Source organism: Poromitra crassiceps, assembly GCF_964638095.1.
Source record: "Poromitra crassiceps genome assembly, chromosome: 4".
NCBI lineage: Eukaryota > Metazoa > Chordata > Actinopteri > Beryciformes > Melamphaidae > Poromitra > Poromitra crassiceps.
The window spans coordinates 24,643,355-24,658,475 of NC_139626.1; the positions used below are offsets into that span (position 1 = coordinate 24,643,355).

The 15,121-nt window shown below is 42.5% G+C and overlaps 1 protein-coding gene across 1 annotated transcript; it reads right to left on the reverse strand.

The window, feature by feature from the left end:
- Positions 1-5,769: 5,769 nt before the first annotated feature.
- Positions 5,770-14,561, reverse strand: LOC310775688 (zinc finger protein 711-like; the record flags this gene model as incomplete). The annotated part of the gene is made up of 6 exons (XM_083635837.1): positions 5,770-6,920; positions 7,159-7,275; positions 7,658-7,864; positions 13,098-13,244; positions 13,381-13,899; positions 14,486-14,561. The coding sequence occupies 6 exons, from the start codon at positions 14,559-14,561 to the stop codon at positions 5,770-5,772; spliced, it is 2,217 nt and encodes a 738-aa protein (XP_083491963.1).
- Positions 14,562-15,121: the final 560 nt, after the last annotated feature.

Consider the following 15,121-nt stretch of genomic DNA (forward strand, 5'->3'; position numbering starts at 1 on the left):
AGAAGGGAAGAAGATCATATGATGATCAGACCACTTTTACTCATTTACAAATTCTGGCCTGGCAGTTAGAATAGATAAAATGGTTTGGATATAATGAAATGGGCCCTTATTCACCTAATGTAGAAGAGACAGTCTGGCTTGAGAGACTAACAGGAAGTGTGAACACAATTGGAACCGATTGTGTTTGTTTACACTTCCTGTGGCAGAGCTTATCCCTGCAGCCTGCTTCCAGTGAGTCACTACTAGCTTTGACCAGAGAGACAAACACAAATGGGTCAAGTGGGCGGGGCTACATGATAAAAATGTAAGAACCATCGACATATATAAGAACCCTCTTTACATGCTATTTTCCCCAAAAACGTGTGAAATCCACAATTCCACAATTCCTTTTAGACATTTACAGTATGTGTGCAAACCGGACACATTTGCACAATCGGAATTTAATCTTTGATCCCTACACTGTCAGAAAACAAGATAGACTACAGAGTTTGTACCTTTTGTCACTGCAACACAACAGCGTGAAGTGTAATGAAGCCATTGAGCTCTGTGGTTTGTTGCAGCTGGTGCGTGTGAAGCCAACACTTGCCTCCCCTGCGTGTGGGCCCCAGACATTTAAGCCCAGTTCAGACCCAAGATTCACGACGAAAGGGGATGCAACTTGCAACTGCTTGCTTGCAACTACTTGCAACCAGCCCCGACTTGCCCAGCTGAATCGCTGGTGACGCCATCAGCCTGAGTCCAGATGAGATGGGCCAGTTTACACCACTGCAACTTTCCCCTGCAACGTTCTAAAATGGTTTTGTCAAGTTGTGAATTATTGGTCTTAACTGGCCATTAAGAGAATATGTGATAGTTACTGCAAAGTTGACTCTATCTTGTCTGCCACATACCTTGAACCAAATTTGGTGATAGCGGGACCGTGAGGAGGACCGTAAAGAGGAAATACACTGAGGGGGAAGGCCGCAGAGTGATGATATCGATACCAAAGAAAATTCTGCCCACTTCCTCCAACCAAACCAAGATAAAACGGGAAGCTGAACAGCAGCTGTTCTTTGCCATTTGAACTCATCCGACACTCACATTTTTATATATTTTCATACAGTATTCAAGTTCACACTTTCGAGAATACAATATCATGTCATAGAACATTCGTTTCTCAGAAGCAGAAGTTAAACCATACAGATATTACAGACCCCCCACCCCCCTCCTTGCCCCCCCTGGATCTACACCCTTCAATGTCAGTGACATTTAGTCCATGGGCCAAAGCTCAAAATGTCACTTGTCGATACCACTCAAGGTGGCAAACCTTGCTTATGATTTTTGATAACATACATGTCTGTAGATGATATTTTGGTATGATAGCCATTCCTGAGTGGTAGCTGTGACACAGTTACCAACTCGTGAAGTTAACCAGCCCTAAAGTAAATTGCATTTTAAACGCTGGTGCATATCCTAGTTTAGGCACATGGTCAGGACATTTTTAAATATTTTGTACTATTGTTTTTGGTCCTATTTTAAAGTGGACTTTCTTAGCTTTCATTTAAGGCCAGTTGTCATTTTTTTCTGACAAATATAGAGGTGACTTGAGCTCTTCAACCCATCAATGACAGACGTGTTTCCACAATTTTTGCCTAAATTGTATCATTTCTTTTAGCCCTGTGGCATCAAGGAACATCAGACTGGAATGCTCACAGCACTCAGAGGGGCGTGATTGGGATGGCTTCCCTGATCTGAGTGTTCTGTAATTGGACTTCTGTGCTTTAGACATGGATTGGCCATAACAAACACCATAGTCCAGCATAAGGATGCTCATAGGTCTATGGTACCAGAGTATCTTATTGATTGATTGATTGATTGATTTTATGGATATAGCAGACAAAATCCAAGGGATAGACATCTAAAAGTGTGAACACTTATTTCCAACATGGTCCCTGGTCTTATAAAAACAGACATACGGTAACACATAACATCAAATAAACCAAATAGAACAATCAACAAAAACACACAAGTTCAATAACCAGTACAACGGAAGTCTTGCACATTACTCTAGTTTACTCAGCAATAATTTTTTCAGGTTTTTAAAACCATTTAGAGAATTTGCAGATTTAATTCCGTTAGAGATCTTGTTCCACTCCTCTCCACCGGTATAGAGGAATGTACTTCTCCCAACAACTTATGCCCAGGCGGATTATGACATGATGGGCCCCTGGGCATGGTCACATAAAGAGCCCCCCCTCACAGCACACATACCGGTATGCAGAATTAAAGCCAGAATAACTAAGACAAAGATAACTAAGACAGAATAACAGGGATAATTTTGTCCTGGGCAAGACGTGGTGGGTTTAATTTCAGAGCTCTGGTTTGTTGGATTTAACATCAAACGTGTCTGTTGTTGACCTAATTGAGGTGTAATTACACCTGCATGCAACATGTGTTTATTGTTTATAATTTATTTCACTCTGATCAAATTGTTGAATTCAACAGCTAGTTTCCCAATGCTGGCATTGCGTGTGGTTACTATGGCTGAACAAACTAACTAACATTATGCAACTCACACCATAAGCGACTTTGACCGCGGCACGGGTGCAACCCTTCTGAAACCGCTGATCTCACAACAGTCTCAAGAATTTACACAGAATGGTGCAAAAACAACAACTTTGGTCAGCAGAAAAGTATCTCAGAATGCAATACGTCAAACCTTAAGGCGGATGTCACTTTGATAGCCGGTTAACACAGAGCTGAAAGCTATACCTAGCAGGGTGGGAATTACACAGAGGCCATGGCCTCCATTGCTCCTCCTTCTGGCCGTGATGCCCTGAGATCCCTAAGGCCACATTGGCAGTGCCCTGCTACCAGCCTGCTACTGTCAGTTGCTTTAAAAACGTCAGTGGTCTCAGTTTAATGTGCAAAGGATGTGTAATTGGCTCATTTTAACACACATTTCTGAAAAATCGCTCTTCACGATACAGATGTCTGGGAACGCCCACAAAATGTTAAACGGCTGGCGCGCGAGTGGGGTAAAACCGCCGATATATCTCATGGGCTGACTCACCAAAAGACGGTGCTGCGGCTCTAAACTACAGGTTTGGGGGTTCTAGAGCAGAACACAATACGTCTGCTCAGATGTGCGTTTACTGCGGTGGGTAAATCCCCGATCGTGTCTGCCTGGGCTGGGCTATCAGCTAAATTCTAACTTTGCTGAATGGATAGAACAGGGGTTTTTACCCCACCCTGACCATGCCCCCAGTCAGGCTGAGCCAGCTAACCAGCGTCTATTGTGGGCGTTCCTAGAGCCTTTATGGGCGTTGCCAGACATGCGGACTGTCTCTATAGAGCAATTGCCTTTGTGCCCTGGCATGTGGCCTTGTGCCCTAACAAAAATATGTGACGCCGAAGGCCAAATGGCCTTGGCCCTAAAATGACAAAATTCCCACCCTGATACCTACCCAGTATTAGTCTGGTGTTCCAGTAAAGTGCTCAGTGAGTGTAGCTATAATGCCAGGGCAGCTTCTGTTTTGCCCCCTTGCACATTAATTGCAGTGGCGCCATTGTGTATTTGAGTTGAGGTTTGCCAAAGTGAAAGGGGTTGATACTTCAAACAGCACATATTACATTTTTCATTGGACTGGCTATATTAGTTGTTTAGCTGCTGGTGGTGGTAGTGTGTGTGTGTGTGTGTGGGGGGGGGGGGGGGGGTGTTCAACCACTTTTGCGAAGCAGTGTATGCATGTCACATTCTGATTAGGGGCTGAGCCCCCCTACCAGCAGTCTTATTATCAGAGCTCATCTTGACCAGTTACTTCTAACATTAGAAAATAACATTTGACTATATAGATATATATATATAGTATTTCATGGGAATATTAACACAATTACACTTATCTATTATTGACCTAATATTAATTAGGATATGAATAGATTATTAAAAATTATGTGATCATGTTTATGTCAGCATGCATTTTCAGTTAACTTCTGAGCTGTTCTTGTTCTTGTTGAGTGCAAAGTGGGGGGTTTCTAGGTGTGAAAAGGGCAGAGGTGTTTAGGCCCTTTTGGCAGCAGAAATAGGCAGGTTTCCTCTTGAAGCAAACAGCAGTTGTTAGCAGCAGTTGCCTTAAATGAAAGCTAAGAAGGTCCCCTTTAAAATAGATTGAAAAATGCCCTGACAATGTGCCTAACCCAGGATATGCACCAGCGTCTAAAATGCAATTTACTTTAGGGGTGGTTCACTTCACAAGCTGGTAACTGTGTCACAGCTACCACTAAGGAATGGCTATCATACCAAAATATCATCTACAGACATGTCTCTTATCAAAAATTATAAGTAAGTTTTGCCACCTTGAGTGGTACCGGAATCTGGACTGGCCCATGGACTAAGTAGCCTCCTCTGCTGGTTCAAAACCCATGTGACAAAATGACAGGAAGTGAGTTGAAGTTGGGCCGTCTTGCTTGAATCCCATCATCTTTGGCATGTTCTATCTGTTTGTGATAAAACAAAATATCTGGCACACTTCATTACAGATGACTGATAGCATGTTGCATGTTGGTAAGGAAATTCCACTCTTTAGGGCCTACTTTATACTGCCCCCTTGTGGGTGAAGTATAAAATGCAAGCTTCCACAAACTTTATGGCGTTTTATGACGGCATGCATATATTGCTGGAAAAACCCAGGTGGAGTAGTGCTAGTGACCTGTTTTGAGAAATCTGATGTAGCCTACAAATTTATTTGTTGACTGATTGTTTCTCAGAATGCCATTATCATGCTGGTTTTAGTGCTGAGATACCAGTCACATGTGGACATTTTGGTATAAGTGCCTTTTATAGTTGTTTTTTTGTGTGTGTTTTTAATGGTTGTATTTTTTTTTTATGGACTATGCATCCGCTAAAAGTTTATTGATTATCAGGGTTTTTCCAGTATGTTGACATCAGATAGATAATTTTCTGGAATGTATACTATACTAGAATTAGTTATTACACTATTACACTTTTATTGCCACAGTAGTATGCAAGTTACATATGAGGAATTTGTTCAAGACAATCACAACGTTGCAAGTGCAATCAAATCAAATATATATGTATACAATATGTACATGAGTGGAGGAGTGTTCAGTGGACATTAAATATGAATTTACATGAAATGTACAGTGTGAGTTAAATAGGCAGTGTACTAGGCATGTATTAGGCATGCACTGTAAACATTGTTCTAAACCATTTTTGATCTCACAAATGGCCTTGCCCCTTGAGTTCATGACAAGATGGCATTCAAAACAAATGTCAGGATAAAAGCTGGTTAAGGGGAAAGAGATACTAGGTGATACTCTGGAGGCAAATCTCTCCTGTACTGTACTCATATCCAACATCATCTGAAGAACTGCCATGACGTTCACAAAGCACCACTTGCTATATTACAGGACACAGTCATCATCTTGCAGCATTTCAGCTGAGTGGGTTTAAAAATATAGACATTTGAAACCCTGAATATGTTGGGTTTTTTTCAACAAAACAAGACACATTTCACCACAGAACAGAATGGTCGATTAGAATTGTCTTCATCGTCATCAATAGTCTATTTCTTAGTCTCATTCCTTTATTAATAGACTAAAATTACTGGACGTGTAACAGATTTACTCGAGAGGGGAGTGTGAGTGTGTGTGTGTGTGTGTGTGTGTGTGTGTGTGTGTGTGTGTGTGTGTGTGTGTGTGTGTGTGTGTGTGTGTGTGTGTGCGCGTGCGCGCATGCGCGCGATGACATCACATGTACATCAAAATGTCTTAGTGATGACTGGCTATGTGCTGGCTCTTCTCTGAAGGCCTCCTAAAGCCCTTGGTGCAGTAGTCACAGCGGTAGGGGTAGTCCTTGGTGTGGATAGAGATGACATGGCGTTTGAAACCAGAAGCGTCTGTACTGTTATACTTGCAATACTGGCACTGGTAAAGCTTTCTACCACTGTGTGTCTTCATGTGCTTCTTCAGCTCCACAGGCTGCCACTTGCACTTAAAGGGGAGGTCCTTTGTATGCAAAGACAGGATGTGGCGACTCAGGGTGAAGGTGTCTGGGGCGTTGAAGTTACAATGCCTGCACTGGTGCACCTTGTTGCCGCCCTTGTGTGTCTCCGCGTGTCTCTTCATCTCCGAGGGCCTGACAAAGCCCTTGTCACACACGTCACACTGCTGGGGGAAGTCCTTGGTGTGCATGCAGATGACGTGGCGCTTCAGGTCACTGGAGGTAGTGCTCCTGTGCTCACAGTGCGGGCACTGGTGGGTCTTGTGGCCTTGCACCATCCCTATGTGATGCTGGAGCTCCCGTGCATCAGCGTACGCCTGCAGGGGGCAGTGGCTGCACTTGAAGGACAGATCTGCGCCATGCTTATTCTTGATATGAGTCTTTAGGTTGGACTGGTCGGCACAGCGGAACTCGCAGTACGGGCAGTGGTAGGGCTTCTCGCCCGTGTGAGTCCGCATGTGCTTCTTCAGCTCGTACGGGTGACGGAAGCCTTTGGTGCATTCCACGCACACGTGAACAAAGTTCTTACTGTGCACTGCGAGCAGGTGACGGTTGAGCAGGCCCTGCTCGGCCGTCTCATAGTCACAGTACTTGCAGTGGTGCAGTTTGGGCTTCCGGTCCTTGACAATGAGCTTGTCAGAGCCCAGCGGGCTGGACTCATGGTAGCGGCGTGCATACTCTGTGTATTCGGGACACCGCTCACTGTGGTGACTCTGCAACTTGTGGCTCTCCAAGTGGTTGTGCAGATGGACCTTTTTTGTGGTGAAGTCACAGTCTGTACACTGGTACTTCTTCTTTGGCAGATGATCTGGATGGTTCTTCATGTGGCATTTGAGGAAGCCTCGTGAGCAGAACATCTTGCCACAGATGTGGCAGGGGTAGATGGTCAGAGGCATGCCATCTATGCCAATGACAACAGCTGGGATAGAGGTTTGAATGGATAGCATGTATTAGTTTATAATACTGTGAATGACATTTTATAAACGGTGTAAAATTCTCACATTTTCACCAAATTATACAATCATAGCAGAGAAATTTGAAACTTTGGGGACAACCAGAGAGTATGTGCAATGTTGCTCTGGCCTGACAATTTTTAAAGCCATTCCCATCATCAAACAACCTTCGACATCAACCCCAGTGTTAACGGCTGTTCATACCAGTCTTCTTCTTTTTATTGAGCGGTTTGGGTTTGAGGGCACGGTTGGCACCCAGTGCCTCTCGGATCTGCAGAAAAGGCGTGGCCGTCCCATTCTTCACTGTATCAATGGTGTTGCCTGTACAGACATATCAGTTCACAATCAACAGAATATAAAACACCTCTCATCGTGAAACCTGCTCACAGAACCTGCTTGCTATAAAAGTGGTGTACATCCAAGCCATGATTTTTACCATAAGAATTTGCCCAGGACATGGGCACAAACATCTTGTTGTTTAGGGAGTCATCTAGCTGGACTTCCTGTGCTGTAGCCTCCTCTTCCTGATCTACTACCACCTCCATATACACCTGCTCAGCCATGTCTCTTTCATCATCTATAAAGCCACAGAGAAAAGCTGTTTAATACCCTCCTACTGATTTACCACCACTCAGTGGGACCTGTCTGACCAGGTGTCATTTGAAAGTGTTTGATCAGGGAATTGTTTCACAAGAGTACGTACTGATGTCATCATCATCACCATGACCACTGTCATCCTCCTCCTCCTCCTCCTCCTCCTCCTCCTCCTCCTCCTCCTCTTCTTTTATATGGTTCTTGACTGCCATGTATACCATCTTGTCACGGCCAACTCCCAATCTGCCTGAAGATGCAGCCTCCAGGTCAGGGTGGCCATTATGGTAATCATCCTTGGTTATTACCCCTGTTCCCCCTGGAAAAATAATTAAATAAAAAACAGAAAATATTTATTCGTCAAAGCCATGATTCACAGACACTTGTTCAGGGAAGAAATCTCTATTTTACCAATGACCTTCATTGCAGAAATAAAAGTACTATATATTAAGGGACGCAAACTCATGGAGTGAAAATGTTGACAGATACTGTACCAGGGCAGACACAAAACCACTGCCTTTTTTTGTTGATTCGCCTACAGTTACAAAAAAGTATTTTCTTTTTTTTGCTCCTCGGCAATCATTGACCTTAGCCTAACCGCTATTAAATGTGTATCTAAACATTGATCATTTAATCTAAACATTTGCATAAAAAATTGACAGGCTGACACCAAGCGGCATTCAAAAATCGAATTGACGTTCTAATGTAAGTTCAGTCAGGAAGACTATAATCTGCACTTTACACTTCCTCGATCAGTTCACTTCTTATTTCTCCATCCCTTCAAATCTGCTCACATGCTCAAAATATCCTGTCAACTTCCGGGCTTCAATTGAATAATCAGGTGTTTGCCTCCTGGTCTCATATAGCCAATAGCATAGCGTCACATCACCTCTCACCCCCACACACCTCCATTGTGAGCCTATCCCATTTATATTCACCCCCATTCTAAGCCAATTACATGGCTGTGTACTCTTAATCATTGAGTGCCATTGACGTCTAAAGACGTCAATTCAAATAGTAACGTCTAAAGACGTCAATTGCGTTTTTTGACGGTGGGACGTGGATTAAAGCCTGATGCATCTCCTGTAAAAATATGGGGGATTTTGAAGGTGTATAAGCTATTTTACGGACCCATTAGGTGGCGACAGTGCTCTCCGGATTAAAGAAAGGTGAGGAAAAAACAGAGAAGAAGCCGTGGGGAAACGGAAACCGATGCATGCTGGAGCTAACGTTAGCTGTGCCTGTGAACAGCAGCCAATCTGCTCCCACAATTGAGCCTTTCTGTCTCTGTTGCAATAGTTTCTCCATATGATTAGTTGCCAGAAAAGGAGCACCCGACACCAGCGTCTTTCTGAAAAGTTAAATTATTCTCAGCTGGGAGCGCTGGGAGCCGGCGCACAAAAATGGCAGAGCACTCAGAAAATAGATGCTGGGTGCAGCGCACTTTGAAACGTGCAGCAGAAAATTCAGAGCAGAGAGCCACCAGAGACACTCCCACGGAGGAGGAGTTTGCAGTTGAGGGGGGTGGGGCACGCAGGGCACCATACAACACCGACCCAGACAGCAGGCTCGATGGACAGATTGGCAAACACAAGCTGGAATACCTGATGCCCACCAGCAGTAAATCAAGACCAGCAAGAAGGTGTAGGGTCTGCGCACGCAGGGGCCAGCGCTGCTGGTTGCAGCTCAAAAATATTATTTTGCCATCAAAATTCCTTTGTTTTTGCTGTTTTATTGAAGGAAATTACTGTTCAGATATTTGAGGTGTCACTACATCAGACAATATTAGCTTCAGAGTCAGTGATGTGCTTGAAATGCTTCATTTCACAAAAGGCTCATTATCTCAGGTTCTAGTTTGAAACATCTGTTTTTGGTGAAACCAACCTATCTTCTACTGCTGATAACTAAAGAACGGAAAATGATATAAATAAACTTTTTTTGCTGATGATACAAGAGTCTCATCGTTCTTTGGGCGTGTTCGGTGTTTACATAGTAATATCACACAATATTCTGTGGGTCTTGAGAAATCACTGAAAACGCTCTGAAAGGGCTGGCACTGGGAGAGTCCGTTTTCCAGAAATGGCTGGCAGCCAATGAGTTAAAATATGGTTATTTTTACTATTAACAATACCTAATTCTCATCATATTTTCTGTAATTCATCATTCATTCACTATTGTAATAAATATTATTTTATACATTCTCTGGTCTCTAGTCTCCCCTGATTGAACTGCTTTAATACAATCCATCCAGACATCGTTCTTAAAAAACTAGTTCAGTTAAACGTGAATCCTTTTTTAATCAAGTGGTACTTTTCTTTTTTATCCAACAGCCCGCAACAAGTGAAATTTAATTCAGCGCTTTGTGACACAGCAGTGAGTAGTACCGGGGCCCCCCATGGATCTGTCAGTTCCTCCTTTTTGTTTACTCTATACACAAATGATTGCGTCAGCTCCCAACCCAACCAATTTGATAGTAAAATTATCTGATGACACTGTTATCCTCAGTCTACTCACAAGCAACATCAGTATCCATACAACTGGAGTGGAAAGTTTTGTGGGCTGCTGTGATGAGCATCACCTACAGATTAATGTACGTAAAACTGAGGAGATTGTGGTGGATCCCAGGTCAATTGGGGATCACAGCACGGTGCCATACATGGCCATGACATCAAGCAGGTCACTTCCTACAAATACCTAGGGGGCCACTTTGATAGGGAACTTAACTGGCACACGCATGTGGCAAGTGTTTAGTTGTGCAAGAATCCATCAGCGCCTCCATTTTCTTCGTAGGCTCAGAATTTTTGGTGTCTGCAGGAATATTATGTTGATTTTTTTATAGAGCGACCATAGAGTCCATTTTACGTTATGGCGCCACCACGGTCAAATCTAAATCTCAAATATTTAGTCTGGTCAAAACGGCAGGGAAGAGTATGGGAATGCCCACCCCCCTCACCCCCCAAGGCATCTTTGAACAGTCCACCATTCGACAGGCCAACCAGATTTTGTCTGACCCCTCCCATGTGTTTAGTCGTATGTGCTGATGAACTCTGGTACATAAGATACAGGGTCCCTCGGTGTAAGCACAATAGATACAACCATTAATTTGTTCCCCATTAATTTGTTCCTCTATACTGTATATGTATTTTGGGCCTAGGCCCAAAATACATAGCTGAATTGCTCCCACGCTACGAACCGTCTAGAACTCTTAGGTCAACAGGGTCCAGCTTATTAACTGTCCCTAGGATCAAATCAAATCATGGGAAGGCTGCATTTACCCACTATGCTTCTGCTAGTTGGAACAAATTGCCTTAAGACCTCAGATCTGCCCCAACCTTACTTACTTTTAAAAATAGACTAAAGACTTTTATGTTTACCGTCGCTTTTAACTGCTGACAGCTACTATGCAAACCCAATGAGTCCTCTATAAGTTTTAGCTCTTTCTGCAACTGCTGCGCCTGTTGCTTATTGCACTTTTTATACTCTTTTTTTTTAAAGTTTTGTTGTGATGCTTTTAAATGTCCATTTTATTTCTTCTTTTCGTTTATTTTCCTGTCAACCATTTTATGTGCTTAATGAACTTGCTTAATGCACTTTTTATACTCTTTTTTTTTAAAGTTTTGTTGTGATGCTTTTAAATGTCCATTTTACTCTATTCTTTTATTTTATTTTCCTGTCAACCATTTTATGTGAAGCACTTTGAATTGCCTCTGTGTATGAATTGTGTTATACAAATAAACTTGACTTGACTTGACTTGGCAGTTAAACTTAAAATGTATCACAATACAAATACAAAATACGGGTCTGAAAAATGTATTTTAAATACAAATACGTATTTCGTATTTTGAAAATACATAAAAATTTGATCAAAACTGATAAAGAGCTGCAACAATTAGTCAATTCATCAATTCATTGCCAAATATTACATTAATTGCCTATTTTGATGATCTATTAATAATTTTGAGCCATTTCTTTAATGAAAAATTTCCTAATTCTCTGATTCCAGCTTCTCAAATGTGAAATTTTCAGTTTTTTTCTTTAGATGGTAAATCGTCTCGAGTCCTCTATGACAGTATTTTCTTTTGTGTACCCTCTAACACACTACAGTTCTTCCATTTCACTTTTAGCTGTTTTTCAGTACAGCTAATTCCTCCCTCACTTCAGCTGTTAATCACCTTCTGTGAGGGCTTTTGACTTATAGGCAGCATTTCTACATGTTAACCTCAAGTTTTGGAACTTTGACCATGTTTAGCCATAGATATCTGACATCATAACAGTATATAGGTGGAGACTCTGTAGATGATGCGCCATGGCTGCAGTTATGGAAATCGCCGGCTCCACGGGCTCCCAAAATCGTGACTGACAGATAGACAGACACCGCCCATCCACCTAGGCGTCATTGTGCAACTGTGCACCATCGGCTCATACTACATCAGAGTTGCTTGAGTGACATCACTGATGACATCACAACTGCCTGAGTGACATCACAGTTGAGCAGTTGCTCGAGTAACATCACTGATGACATCACAACAATTGCTCGAGTGACATCACTGATGACATCACAATTGTTCAAGTGACATCACTGATGACATCACAATCGTGACCCACACTGCCCCTGCATGCCACCAACCACTTTTAGCCAATTTTAATTAAGAAGAAGATATATTAGTTGTGTCTCTCTAATAAGATACACTGGTTTGAATATGCAGTAAACCATTTCATTTGCAGATAGGCCAGTGGATCTCTGGGGGAAATTCCACCAATACGAGCGAAGAAGTGATGTGAAGTCTGACTCAAGACCCACCCTACTCTGCCTCTGATTTGTGGTTTACGGTAGTTTGTTCTGAGGGTAAGCCAATCAGAGGCGGAGTAGAAGTGACATGTCACATTAAAAAAAAAAATATTCCACAATGTTAAAAATGTGTCAATTTGTGAATAAAATGACATAAAATAAAATAAAGTGTATTTTATGTATTTAAAATACACAAAATACAAGGTCTCAAAGCATTTTGATTCAAATTACATCTTATTTTTCTCAGTCCAGCCAAATACAAATTACAAAATACACAAATGTATTTGAAATATGTATTTGAATACATTTATTTAAAATAATGCCCATCTCTGCCTGCTTGCCTAGATAATTTTAACAATAGCTTGTTTGTACAGTAATGTAATGCATGATTTACTAGTATAGTTTGTAACTGATTGCACTGTAACTTATTGTATTTTGCACTGTGTTATTGCATGATGCTTATGGCATGAGAGGTATGCCTGAAAGGTGATGAGTATAAATGACTGTGATGAATGACTGACTACCTCAACTTGCTAAGTGTTTGCACGTGTCACCATATACAGTGTTTCTTTTATGTACTGTCTAGTGTCTACTGTATGTCTGTATGTACCTTGAACCTTGAAATACCAAAGGCCACTCCCACCTGCGAAAACACACTTTGTCTGATCGCGGCCTTAAGTGCTCTATTTTGGGATCAGAAAGGTGATTGTCATCTAAAAATGTCTAGTTTGTAGATTGTGAAATTGATCTAAAAGCCACTTGCCCAAATCGTCATCTGCTTCAGCTTTGGAAATGTAGACTTTGATGACCTCAGATCCATCCTCCTCTTTGGCTTCCTTGTCTTCCATTACCTCAGTGCTGATCTCCAGGGGAGTGTCTCCTATGTCCAGCTTCTCCCAAACCTCATCTACTGCAGTGATGCAAAAACAAGTTCCTTTTATAGCCTTGGTTATTCACAATTGTATGTTAGCAATGACAAATTGTTTCACAAGAGCAGTGTTCATAAATCAAAGTTGTGCTGCCATACAGCAAGCTGTGTCACTCACAGGAGATCATGAAGTAATCCTCAAAGCTGCTTCTTGCATCCTCCTCCTCGTCTGTCTGCAGGGTGACAGCCTCTTTTGCCAGCTGCTCCTGGATATACTTGATAATGGTCTCAGAGTTGGCCTCTGCAACCATCACCCCCTCAGACACAAGCTGCTGATTCAGGGTGTTTTTCTGCTGCTCAGACAGTAGTTCTGCAACAAACACCTGGTCTGGCATATCATCATGGTGGTGGTCTGGGTCCTGGATGAGGTCTGATGTCAGGACATGGTGGTGGTGGTGGTGGTGGTGGTGTGCGTCCAGAGCTTCTGTCCCCAGAATATTCTCAGGCATGATCACACTATGTTCTGAGGTCAGCATGTCTTCATTCATTTTATGGCTCTCTACCCCTTCAGATTGTAGGACCTCTACATTCACCTCTAGTCCTTCAACAACCTCTGCTTCTGAGCCTTCCACCTCCACCTCCTCCTCAAGAACGTGAGCTTCCTGGCTCTCAACGTCTACCTCAGTTTCCAGGCCCTCTGCAGCAATAATACATGAAGGGAGCAAGAAGAGAGAGATGCATGACAGAGCTTTAAATTCTGGCATTATTTCTACAGCAAAATATCAACTGTGTGCATCTATGAAATTAAGTGCTGTTTACACTATAATAGAGTAGCCTACCACAGTAATGGGTCCGGAAGTAGCACTTCCGGTTCGTAGGGGTAAAAGTGAGATTTTAGTATGGGGATTTGGGTTAAGTGCATGAAATAAGGTCTGTGCAAAAGTTTATGAAACAGCTAAATTTGTGTTCAGCAAGATAATCTGCACAAACGAGGACCTCTTTTATGACTTTTGAAGCGTAAATGACGGAAAACGCTTCAAAAGTCATAAAAGTGCTCCTCGTTTGTGAAGATTATCCTGCTGAACACAAACTTCGCCGTTTCATAAACTTTTGTTAACCACAGACCTTAAGTTATTTCATCTATTTAACCAAAATCCCCATAGTAAAATCCCATTCAGTTTCCCCCTTATGAACCAGCATGGCGGTGATTTCTGGGTAAGCCTACAAAAATGTCATCCCTGCGGTACTCTAATAGCAGTCATCTCACCTACATGTCCACCTACCGAAGTCTTGCATGATCGTATGGGGCATCTTCAGCTCCTGTGTGAGTAGCTCCAACACCTCGTCGCCTTGGTACATGTCTTTACTTGGGAAAAGACTGGAAAATAGAGTATACATTATGTTAGGCAATTATTTCAGTCTGTCTGTGTGCAATACTGAAAAGCAACTGACAAAGGAGTCTCAGACTGATGACATCACTGATGACATCATCACTGATGACATCACTGATGACATCATCACTGAACTTACAGTCTCAGCCAGGAAGGATGACATCACTGATGACATCATCACTGATGACATCATACCCCATTGTGCAACTCGGCCAAGTTGCGCATTTGGTATTCATCTGCCTTAATTACGTAATTCAAAAATCTGCCTCCGTTAGGTCACCCACAGGGGTGCTCTTTACACTTCCTGAAAGTTTCTGCCCGATCGCACGTAGAATGGCACAGCTGTGGCCGAACAAAATTTTGCTCACTCACACACACACACACACACACACACACACACACACACACACACACACACACAGACACTTCTCATTCTTATTACTAGTGGAACCTTGGGAGTTAGACCTCCCTCGATCCCCCTGGAAGTTGACCCCCTCTGGTCTGGAACACAGTGGCTTATACTGTACT